Source organism: Pristis pectinata, chromosome 18, assembly GCF_009764475.1.
Source record: "Pristis pectinata isolate sPriPec2 chromosome 18, sPriPec2.1.pri, whole genome shotgun sequence".
Taxonomy (NCBI): domain Eukaryota; kingdom Metazoa; phylum Chordata; class Chondrichthyes; order Rhinopristiformes; family Pristidae; genus Pristis; species Pristis pectinata.
This window is the reverse complement of record NC_067422.1, coordinates 37083074-37095881: the sequence shown is the minus strand read 5'-3', so window position 1 is coordinate 37095881 and position 12808 is coordinate 37083074. Positions and strand designations below refer to the sequence as shown.

General features: G+C 46.6%; 1 protein-coding gene across 1 annotated transcript in view; it reads left to right on the top strand.

Annotated features, from left to right (window-relative positions):
* The first annotated feature begins 3076 nt into the window (after window positions 1-3076).
* Window positions 3077-12808, top strand: part of evpla (envoplakin a) — a 73978-nt gene continuing 64246 nt past the window's right edge. Inside the window, exon 1 of the mRNA XM_052032747.1 lies at window positions 3077-3305. Within this exon, the coding sequence (XP_051888707.1) occupies window positions 3253-3305 (53 nt within the window). The 5' untranslated portion in view covers window positions 3077-3252. The remainder of the gene's footprint in view (window positions 3306-12808) is intronic.

Sequence of the window (12808 nt, the reverse complement as noted above, 5' to 3'; positions counted from 1 at the left end):
GGCCCACAGCCTTCAGCTTGAGAGCACTGAACACAAACAAAAAGAATTATGCCACAAGGTTCTGGCCATAATCTTTGGGGTCATGGAATTCCGTCAGCTCCTGCTTGGCAGACCGTTTCCCACAGCCGCAGATCACAAGCCATTTTGAACTATTTTAGGGTTGAAATCAGTCGTACCATCGATGGTTGGTTCTAGAATGCAACTTTATTGTCCCAGAATAGTTAAACCATTGTGTGTTGGTTATCGAATCAACACACCACAGAGTTTGCCATATGAAGAATCAGATGGGGTCTGGGAAGCTCAAAGGTCAACTCATTTTTCAGTGATAACAGCAGCTTTTGCCTTTACTACACAGGAAGATGCAGCAAATTGGTTTATTATTCACATGTACACAGGTACAGTGAAACACTTTCTTTTGCATGCCATCCATACAGATCATTTCATTACGACAGCGCATCGAAGTAGTACAAGGGAAAAGCAATAACAGAATGCAGAATAAAGTGTTACAGTTACAGAGAAAGTGCAGTGCAGAGAGACAATAAGGTGCAAGGTCATAAGGAGGTAGATTGTGAGGTCAAGAGTCCATCTTATTGTACTAGGGGACAGTTCAATATTCTCATCACAGCAGGATAGAAGCTGCCCTTGAGCCTGGTGGTACATGTTTTCAGGCTTTTGTATCTTCTGCCCATTCAATAAGTGGGTGAATACACGATGTGTGCCTGGACAAGTGATTATTGCTTGCACCCACGTACCCATTTTACATCTGTCAGAATCAGCTGTCAGTGAGTCATGGGAGTTTGACGTGAGGTCATCGAGTCGATGTCCCCAAGACAAAGAATCGTGGACAAACTTCCAACTGGTCAAACATCAAAATCATGATGATGAAGGCCATGGCCAGGGATTAGTGTACTGAAATAAAAACCAGAAAATGCTGGAGATGCTAAGCAGGTCAGACAGAGCCTGTGGAGAGAGAAGCAGGGTCGATGTTTCCGATCAATGAACCAAGTTAGAAATCACACATGGAAGGGGAAGGGTGGGGGATGGCAAAAAGAGTGTCTGTGATAGGGTGGAACCTGAGCGGGTGTGTGAGTCAGACGGTGGTGGTGCTGGCTGACAGAGTGTGGTGAGGGCTAGTTAATCACTGCTGTTCAGTCCGATGAAAACCTTACTTGCAGCAGCATCACAGGCACACAGTATCAGATAAGCAGCATTCACAAGAAAACCATAAATTAAACATAAATTATACACAATTTTTATAAGAAAGAACACAATTAGAGCAAAAAAAGGAAGGTCCATTTTAGTGCAAAGTGATCAAAGTGGTCACAGTGTTGCTGTACTGAGGTAGTGATTAGGGTTGTGCAGGTTGGTTCAAGAACCAAATGGTTGAAGGGAAGTAGCTGTTCCTGAACCTGGTGGTGTGAGACTTCAGGCTTCTGTACCTCCTGCCCGATGGGAGCTGCGAGAAGATGGCACGGCCTGGCTGGTGGAGATCTTTGATGATGGATGTTGCCTTCTCGAGGCAGCACCTCCTATAGATACCACCGATGTAGGTGGATGTAACTAGGAGGGGGAGGAGGATGAAAATGAGTGATGGGGGGGGGGTGCCGGAGGGGGTTATGGGAATGGGGACAAAAATGGGAGGACTGGAAGTGAATCGGGAGTGGAGATCAGACAGCAACTGTGAAGAAAGAAAAACAGGGTCAACGTTACGGTTTGACGAGTATCCATCGGAACCGGTAAACGGCGGGTGGGGAATTAAGCTGACAATGAACGGATGATCCTCTGAAATCCTTCACTACCAGACACGTCGCTGTTCAGAATTTTGGAGGGACCATTCTTTCCACAACTCTCCGGTCCTCTCTTCCACCTCTACCCATCTGACCTCTCCTAGTACCTTCCCACGCCACTGAGCTGACGAATATTTTCAGCACCTCTTTTATTTTATTTTGGATTTCCTGCAGCTGCAATTTCTTGTGTCTTGCTTTGTGTACTGGCCTTGCGACAGTGGCAGAGGTGTGTACAGTGGTTCTGCATGTAATGTGGGTGGAGTCTGCACGTTCTCCCTGTGACTGCACAGATATCCCCTGGGTGCTCCAGTTTCATCTCACATCCCAAAGATGTGCTGGTTAATTGGCTGCTGTAAATTGCTCCCGGTGTAGGCGGGACAGTTGCAGAGTGTGAGTAGTCACGAGAGTAGGTGACAGAGAATACATGGGGGATTGGGATTGTGGGATTGCTTTACAAACTAGCATAAACTCAATGGGCTGAAGGGCCTCCTTCTATGTCACAACAAAGTATGAAATATGAAAACGGTGACTTGGAAGAACTAGCAGCTGTCTGCACAGCGTGTCAACAATGTACATCCTCTGTCCCAACTGCGACAATCCAATCCTCAAACTGGCAACCAGACCACTTTAGTGACTCCATCTTGATCATTGCCAAAAAGGCAAGGAAACTCTCTCTGTGGTTCCACTCCCTTCCTGTCGCTGTAACCTGTTCCAGCCCCCCCACATCTCCAGGTCGGGGTTCCTGGTCTGCCGGCCCCGATTTTAATCGGCTCATCACTGGCGTACATTCAGTTACCTCAGCTGTAAGGTCTAAGATTCCTTCCCTCAATCTCTCCACTATTCTATCTCTCCTCTCTCCCTTAAGATGTCTGTTAAATCATGCCTCTGTGACCAACTATGTGGCCAGGTGGCAGATTTTTCTTGATTTTTTTTAAAGGCACTAATTAAATACAAGTTGTTGTTGTAGGTGCCTTGTAGAAAACCACTCAGAAGTTAGTACAATTTTGTTTAATCCTCTAAAGCAAGATGCAGTAAATAGCAATTCCAAATCTAAAATAAATGAATAAAGTGCAATTCTTCAATGTTATTCTTGACTAATAATGGCCAGGTGATTGTACCAAGGGCTGCTCACTGAGATTTAGACTTTGTATTCCATTGATTGTGATTTATTGGGTAGGGATGGGTGGAGCAAGTGACTTCTGCTTTTCGTTGTTCACTTCAAAACCAGTTCTGTGAGTTTCAGGTTAACCTGAAACTTATGCCTAATCTTTGTCGGATCAGCTGTCATTGAAAAGGAGCCTCCCTCAAAACTGAGCTCTAATCGAGAGCTGGAGTGTTTAGTGCGCACACACGGTCCCTGTGTGTGCGTGTGTGTGTGTGTAAGGGACACAATCTCACATTGGCAAAGAAAGATCTACAAAGAAAACCAGTGCGAGACTAACTGATTCACGGAAGATCAGGAAACATGTTCTCAAAAAAGGGCACATTTAAGGTCTCTCCGAGCAGCAAGCTATCCAGGTAAGTAGCGATCCTTCCAAGTCGGGGAGAATTTAGCCCTGACAGTTTGACTGGATATTTCTGATGTGGGTGAACAGCATCATTCTGATTCAGTGCTGCATTTTGTTTTAAGCAGAATAAGTGAGCTGAGAATACAACACTTTACCTAATGATGAGCAGACAGGTTGCTGGGTGACAGATCAGGTTTCAGGAGCTGAACTATTTCAGGGTTTCTGGGTTCACAACCCAAATAAATGTGGTATTGGTCTATGTGCTAGTTGTATTAGTACGGCAACTGGCAGCTGAGGTGGTAAATTTGGGAACAGGTGGCTGAGGTTGTAAATTTGGGAACAGGCGGCTGATGTGGTAAATTTGGGAACAGGCGACTGAGGTGGTAAATTTGGGAACAGGCAGCTGATGTGGTAGATTTGGGAACAGGCAACTGAGGTGGTAAATTGGGAACAGGTAGCTGAGGTGGTAAATTACTCTTGTGCTTGCTGAATCATCTTGAAGCAAGATTTATGAACTGTAAATTTGGGAATTATTTTGAGATGCAGCTGAATTTTCAAACCATGATGGATTAACTTGTGAGCTGAGTTTTGTGGATGTGTTTGGAAGCTGCATATTTAACACCTGCCCACTCAAAGGTCGTGCATTTGTGAATTCTGCTTTTGTAAACTTAACCAGTTGAGTTTGCTTACCAGATATACACTTGCAGCTTACTGGAGCCTCCTGAAGCAGGCAGATTATTACTTGGTAACTCATTCAAGCCTTCTAATTTCACAGCTCACTCAAGCTCAAACAGGCAGTACTACTTGCTAGCTCACTCTGCTTCTGAAATTTACTTTTTCCAAAATTATTACATCTACATCCATGGTTCAGTTGTATCTAGGAGAAACATGCTATTTGAAAGCATCACCTACTGCATTTAGTGAAGGTTGCTGGACCAGATGTGTATGCAATTTCAGGCTTGTTTCTTTGCATCTGCAAAATAAAATCTAAAAAGTATGACCCTCCTCCCCATCCACCCCCACCCTCAATTTGAGGCAATTTCAACTTGTAACTTGCAACTTAAATTTACCAGGTAAATTTTCAGAAATCTCAATATACAACTTATCTGTACAGAAGTGCTTCTGAACCCAACTACCAACATGCTTGGGAAGTGTAGGATCTGGGACTTGAAACAAGGCTACACGGTACAAGGGCGGCATGGTAGCGTAGCGGTTAGCATGACGCTTTTACAGCGCCAGCGATCAGGTTTCGATTCCCGCCACTGTCTGTAAGGAGCTTGTACGTTCTCCCGTGTCTGCGTGGGTTTCCTCCGGGTGCTCCGGTTTCCTCCCACATTGCAAAGACGTAGGGGTAGGTTAATTTGGGTTTAAAATGGGCGGCGCGGACTCGTTGGGCCGGAAGGGCCTGTTACCACGCTGTAAATAAAATTAAAATTAAAAATTAAAAAAAAACTTGGTTTGGGAGTTGGCTACTTGCGAACTGCACCAAGAGAGCTTTAGGAAGCACGCACTTGAGAAATACAGGGATATCTTTAACTACATGTGAATACCATGCAACTTGGCAGCTGTGGAGTCCAGCGATCTTTCTGCTGAAAATTTCCATAAATTCAAATCCAGGTCTCTGAAGTGTGTGTATTCATGCTGACAACAGTAGGTTAACATATGATCCAGTTAGATGGTTTAATGATGACAATGCTGTTCTTTGTTCTCAATCTTAAAGTGGATTTAAAGGGGGGAAATTCAGAATACCAGATAATTGTCATATTCAGTAAATCAGAGATAAGGTGTCAGTCAACCTCCTCTTCAGAAGCACTGAATTGATTAAACTGACTTCTGTTGTAATATATTCTGAAACCAAAGTGATTGGTAACGATTAGTATCTACAGAAAAGTATGATTTTGAATTTTCATATGCGAATACCTGCAACAACTCAGTGAGGGATTGTGAGTTAAAGAACCGTGGGTTCAAACACTCACTGCAGACAAGGTTTGCATACGGATGACCCTCCAGTGTGGTATGGGGGTGTGCCTTCTTTCATATGAACTCCCAACACCCTCCCAGCTGGCTATTACAGATTCCAGATCCCAGGCTTCTCGCTGGGCTCCCGGCCATCATTTCCTTCACCGATGAATTGGTTTGGGGGAGCAGCCTGTGTATGACTGTCTGCCCTGTTTCCCACTTTACAATGGTGTTTTACCCTTCATTTGAACTTGGGTAAATCACTTGGGATTTCCTGAGGTTGTAAAAGATGCTTTGATGAATGCAAGTTATTTTTGTTGTCCTCGTTTGGGTCAGTTGGCTGTACTCTTGGCCAGATTAGCTGGCTGTGTGCTGAAGAACCGGTGAAGTGTCCATGGCAGGTCAGAGGCAGGCACTCCGTGCCGGTACCAAGGGGCGTCTTTCTTGTGGGTGAGATGTTAAAATGAGGATCCAACTGCTGCCTGTTCACGTGGTCTTACTTGAAGAAAAACAGGTGTGTTTCCCCCTTTCAACTAACATCACCCCCCATTAGAAACAATGGCTGAGTATTTGACCAAATTTTTTGCTTGTGGGATCTTGCTGTGCATAGCCCAGCTGCTGCACTAGCTGCGAGGTGCTTTGCAATGCCCTACGAGTGTAAAAGACACCGTATAAATGCTACTTCTTCCCACTCCTTCAACATATTAGTTCCCTCCACCAGTAATCCTTGGGCATTTAACAGCTTAAATAGTGCTCAGAGCTCCAGAGTGTTAACGCTGTACACAAGCAAGTGCTTAACAGGTGAAACTTCAAAAAGTACTGATGTTTTACAGAAGGCCTGGCTCAGGAGTTTTCCCCCGTAATGTGAACCTTTCCCTCTTCTGATGCTGACAGATGGCAGTGTATTTTAAGCCAATTGTATTTCAAAGTTCTGAAGTTTTAGTTTGGCTTTGTGAATACTTACAGGTGATTTTCTATTGTGATTGAGGTCATTTGTCTTTGAATTCACACATAAGAATGCCAGGAATTCAGGGTGGGGAGTAAAGGAGAGGACTACACCCCATTCTTCAGATGCAATAGAATTATTATCAGAATTGTTAACTATTAATTCAGCAGGGTGACTGTGATTCATTTCAATCTGGGGAGGGTGTGATCACAGATCCAAGCCATTTCTGACCCCTCAGTTGAGAGCCTCTGTGTGCTGCAGGAGGGATGTATTCACAAGGTCACAAGACAAAGGAGCAGAAGTAGACCGTTCGGCCCATCGAGTCTGCTCCATGAGCAAAACTAAAAGTATTCCTATCTAGCCCCAATTTCCAGCCTTATCCCCATATCCCTTGATACCTTGACTAATTAGATACATATCAATCTCCTCCTTAAACGCCCCCAATGATCAGGCCTCCACAGCTGTATGTGGCAACGAATTCCATAAATCCACGACCCTCTGGCTAAAGAAATTTCTTCTCATCTCCGTTTTAAATGGGTACCCTCTAATTCTAAGACTGTGCCCTCTAGTCCTGGACTCACCCACCAAGGGAAACAGCTTAGCCACATCTACTCTGTCCAGTCCTTTCAACATCGTAAATGTTTCTATGAGGTCCCCTCTCGTTCTTCTGTACTCCAGTGAGCACAGTCCAAGAGCCGACAAACGCTCATCATATGTAAGCCCTTTCATTCCGGGAATCATCCTCATAAATCTTTTCTGAACCCTCTCCAACATCAATACATCCTTCCTAAGATAAGGGACCCAAAAATGTATTGAAGGGTTGGCTGGCACAGCTACCTCCCTGCAAGCACCAGGGGAAGTGGGAAGGATGCTTTGCCATGAGGGTGCCAAGTGCAGTCAAAAGGCAAACACAGTGAGAGCTTCAGAAGCAAAAACCAGCCTGTGTCGCTCATTCTCTGCATCATTAACCTGCAGTTGAACTAACCCAACCCTCCAGGGTCCAGAGATGTACTTTCTATTATAAACCCTGACCCTCAACCAGCCCTCGCCAACCACTTGTGGACCCTCCCATCTTCTGTTCTTGGGAGGGCAGCAAGCACAGCTCCTTAGGGCCAAGCCACCTCTAGTTCCTTGGTTAACCGTTGATAATTCCCTGGCGAGCACAGAGAACGTTTAGCCAGGGATAGGCGTCACCGACAAGCCCAGGCGGGTGGTTTACTGACGTCCACCAGTGAACCCGTTTGGAAGGGGTTGGGCCAGTTAAATCAAGTCCTGCAGTACGCCAGCCTAGTTCACCAAATTTGACACGGATGGCAATCTGGAATCATGATTCCCTGGTCGTCATGGCCACGTTCCACACCACTGGAGGAAAATTCCCTCCCACAACCTCTGGACTTCCAAACACACTTTAGTCACTGTTTTAGTGCAGAAAGAGCAGTGAAAATGTGCACAGCAAGATCTGACAAGCATTGTGTGTAAGAACCCAATGATCGCCTCAAAATTGGATTTGACCCATTTCTGGCACATTAAATGAGTGTTGTGTTTAGCCCCAACTGCTAATCGGATCCTCACACAACAAAAAAAATCTGTGACACTTTCCTTTAAAAAGCTGTCCAGGTTCCCTCCTGTGTGTTCATTGACGTCAGCTGTGTGCAGAGTTTGTTGCTGCTATGTCATTTCCCCCACTGACTGCCGGGAAGTGAGTCAGTGCCTTGAAGTATACTCTCCATGGCAGTCCCATAGTACAGTACTACAGGAAGGGTGTGATTAAGCTAGAGAGACTGCAGAAAAGGTTCACAAGGATGTTGACGGAACTGAGAGCTGGAGATACATGGAGAGACTGGATAGGCTGGGACTGTTTTCCATGGAGCAAAGGAGGCTGAGGGGTGACCTTATAGAGGTTTATAAAACCATGAGGGGCAGAGATTAGGTGAATGGACACAGTCTTTTCCCAGGGCAGGGGAGTCTAAAACAAGAGGGCATAGGTTTGAGGTGAGAGGGGAAAGATTTAAAGGGGATCTGAGGGGCTAGTTTATCACAAAGATGGTAGTGGGTATGTGACACAAACTGCCAGAGGAAGTGGTAGAGGCGGGTAAAATTACAAAGTTGAAAAGGCATTTGGGCTGGTACTGGATAGGAAAGGTTCAGAGGGATATGGGCCAAACACAGGCAAATAGGACTAGCTCAAGTAGGTGCCTGGGCCAGCATGGACGAGTTGGGCTGAAGGGCCTGTTTCTATGCTGTATGACTCTATGAATCCATGACTGTAAGGCTGCCATCGAGGTGAAGGAGGATGAGATGGTAATGCGGGGGGGGAGAGTAATGCAGTGTGTTTGCCAACAGCCATATCCCTGCACCCTTCCCCTCACCGACCCATTCCATTGCCCTAAGTGGCCCCAAGCTATTAACCATGCACAATATTATTAAACAAGAAGAGATTATGTGAACTGACCTCTGTGGTTAAAAGTTGCTCCCAATTCCCATACACAGGGGAGAGATCTGCTGTGGTAGCAGAGTCAACCTGCACGCAGGTACAGTGGGTGAGGGGGTGAAACATTGGTGTGCGAGTGGGAACACTGCAATTCATGTTTGATTGGAAACTCGGTGCAGTGCCGGCACTTTGTTGGATGGTGCGTGAAAAACGCAGGTCATAGGTTGCACAGCCTTACACCAAATCTCATTGATCGAGGAAGTGAGCGCCGCACGGTGATGACGTCATTGTGTGTGCAGACAATGGCAGGGAAATGTAGCCTCTGTTGGGGCAGAATGTGTACGGGTCAACTTCTGATTGGTGGGACTTCAACCAGAAATGGGTGCCATCATGTTAAAACAGATGCAAAATGAACTCAGTGTTCACTTTACACATAGGCACGGTAGCGTAGTGGTTAGTGTAACGCTATTAGAGCGCCAGCGACCCAGGTTCAATTCTGGCTGCTGTCTGTAAGGAGTCCGTACGTTCTCCCCGGGTCTGCGTGGGTTTCCTCTGGGTGCTCCAGTTTCCTCCCACATTCCAAAGACGTACAGGTTAGGATGTTGTGGGCATGCTGTGTTGGCGCCGGATGTGTGGCAACACTTGCGGGCTGCCCCCAGAACACTCTACACAAAAGATGCATTTCACTGTGTTTCGATGTACATGGTAAATCTTATCTTATCTTTAAAAGTGCACAGAAATGATTCCACTTTCTGGATTAATTTTTTCATTGAAGGATAAATATTGACTCGTGAGTCTGAATGTTGTGGCTTCAACCCACCTGCAATAACTCATAAAATTACTCCTCCAATCTCATCACGCCATCTTTCTGAAATGAACATAGAATCTGCAGAAAGACTGAATGGCCTCCAGGACCTTGACCTTGAGTGGAAAACCTTTGGGAAGCCGGTTTTATGCTGGATCGCCTCAATGACTGCAGGCAGTGTGTGGTGAACAGAGAAAAAACAACAATTTTCTGGAATTTTTTTATTTTTCGGCAAGGCCAGCATTTATTGCCAATCCCTAACTGCCCTTGAGAAGGTTGGGGGGCGGGGGCTGAGCTGCCACCTTGAACCACGACATTCCTTCTGGTGAAGGTGCTTCCACAGTGCTGTTGTGGAGGGGGTTCCAAGATTTAGACCCAGCGACAGTGAAAGTCCAGTCATAACTTTCCATATTGGGATTGGTTTATTATTGTCACTTGTACTGAGGTACAGTGAAAAACTTGTCTTGCATACCGATCATACAGATCAATTCATTACACAGTGCAGTTACATTGAGTTAGTACAGAGTGCATTGAGGTAGTACAGGTAAAAACAATAACAGTACAGAGTAAAGTGTCACAGCTACAGAGAAAGTGCAGTGCAATAAGGTGCAAGGTCACAAGGTAGATCATGAGGTCAGAGTCCATCTCATTGTATAAGGGAACCGTTCAATAGTCTTATCACAGTGGGGTAGAAGCTGTCCTTGAGCCTGGTGGGACGTGCCCTCAGGTTCCTGTATCTGCTGCCTGATGGAAGAGGGGAGAAGAGAGAATGACCCGGGTGGGTGGGGTCTTTGATTATGCTGGCTGCTTTCGCCAAGGCGGCGAGAGGTAAAGACAGAGTCTGTGGAGGGGAGGCCGGTGTCCGTGACGCGCTGGGCTGTGTCCACAACCCTCTGCAGTTTCTAGTGGTCCTGGGCGGAGCAGTTGCCGCACTTAGAGGGGAACCTGCAGGTGGTGGTGTTCCCCTGCACCCACTGCTCTTGCTTCTCCTGTTGGTAGACGTCATGTGCTTCTGACAGCCTGTCGGATCTGCCTGGGTGAGTAACTGCTGAGCATTTTGTAGCTGATTCAGACCACAGTCACTGAGCATTGGTGGAGGACAGAACGGCTATTTCAGATTTATGATTAAATACACCTCATTGCGGGCAACCCACCAATCCCATGGGGACTGCAACACTTCCTCCCGCCCTTGCCTCGGCACAGAATAAAGGTTGAACTATCCTTCATGTGAAGTGTTTAACCTTTGATCAACCTGCGCCACGTTGCCAATAGAAACCCACTGTCCAGTGAGACTGCCCCATGCGCAACGACAGATTCTGGGATTGAGTCTGGTTCCCTCCAGAGTCACTGCAACAAAATCCTGAATGGGAAAACTTCCCCAGTATTCAGAATCACTAATGGCTGGGATGTGTGGAAGGAAAAGGGAGAAGATCAAAAGGAATTGAGACCATAGAATTGGAATTGGAGTTAGAATTGGTTTATTATCGTCACTTGTACCGAGGTCCAGTGAAAACTTGTCTTGCATACCGATCATACAGATCAATTCGTTACACAGTGCATGGAGGTAGTATGAGGTAAAACAATAACAGAATGCAGAATAAAGTGTCACAGCTACAGAGAAAGTGCGGTGCAGGCAGACAATAAGGTGCAAGGTCATAACAAGGTAGATTGTGAGGTCAAGACTCCCAGGGCAGTGGTTACATCTGCTGTTCTAAATGTCTCTCTTGAAAATCTGGGAGCCATCACCAGCTCTTGGGGAATCCCACGCCAGTGACCCCATCGTTGAGAGAGCCTGGCCCAATCCTTTCCCTGAACACACATGCCTGCACAAATACATTCAAACACCAGATACCAGCCAGGACCAGGAACCTGGGCTCACATTCTTTATTCCTCTCCCTAGCCCAGGGCAACGAGACAGCTGACGCCTTCTAATTACTTCCCTAACCAAGGTCGGGTAGCGAAAGAAGATAGGACTTGCAGTTCTGCAGCACCTTTCACAATCTCACCATGTCCCCCAAACACTAAAATACCTGCAAAATCGCAACCACCATTGTAATGTAAGAAACGTGGCAACCAATTGGTCCTGCAAACAAAATGTGGCCCTTAACGGAGCCATTACAGCGACATCATTGGCCGACAACAACCAGGAGAACACCCCCTGCTCTGATTTGAGAGGAGCCACAGGATCTTTCACATCCACCTGATCTGGCTTAGTTTAATGGCTCAGTGGAAGGAAGATATTTCTGGCAGGGCAGCACTCTGCTGGAATTTATCGTCCAGATCTAGATTTGGGGGGGTGGGGGGGGGGGTAAACCCACACACTTCAGATTCAGCGGCCTTTGTATTCTCATTGGGATCTTTCAGAGAAGAGCCTCTGATTGGTGACATCTGTCATTCCTGCTCTTGATGTGACAAACACAGCACCGGGCACTGTCTAATCCGAGCGCAGAAACCGGCCCTTTCAACCCGCCTCGTCCATGCTGACTGTGAAGCCCGTCTCCACTAATCCATTTGCCCGCATTAGACCTGTATCTCTCTACTCATTTCAAACACTGTTATTGTACCTGTCTCCACCACCTCCTCTGGCAGCTCGTTCCATAAACCCACCATCCTCTGTGTGAAAAACCTACCCCTCTGATCTTTACATTTCTCCCCTCTCACCTTAAATCTGTGCCCTCTAGTTCTAGACTCCTTTGCCTTGGGAAAAAGATTCCGTCCACCCTATCTACGCCCCTCATTCTTTTATAAACCTCTATAAGGTCACCCCTCAGCCTATGTTCCAGTGAGGACAAACCTAGCCTATCCAAGCTCTCCTTCCATGACAGCCCCCTATTTCAGGGAACACCCCAGTAAAGCAGAAAACAGATTGCTGAAACCACTCAGCCCCTCAAGCTCTGTGGAGGCAAAAGTCGATGCATCAGTATCGCGAGGGAGGAGGAGAGATTGAGAGTTATATACCTGTCCATCGGGGGTGGGGGCAGAGGTTGGTAGGTGACAGGTGGAACCAGATGGCGAGGGGGGTAAGAAAGGTGAATAAAGGGGGAAGGAAAAGAACAGATGGACAGGGGCGTGTTAGTGTCCACTGTTCTTTCTTCCCTCTCTGTTCACCTTTCCCCGTCCCTCTCCCTACCTGGTTGCATCTGCCCGACATCCCCTCTGCACCTATCACCTACCAGCCTCTATCGTCACCCCCCCCCCCCACCCAACGTACTGAGATACACCGTCAATTCTCGCTCTCCCCTCTCAGTCCTGATGCAGGGCCTCGACCCGAAGTGTTGACTGACACCCTTTTCCTCCACAGATGCTGCTTGACCCGCTGAGTTCTTCCAGAGTTCTGCTCTTTGTTACAGGTTTCATCTCTTCTGCACTCTC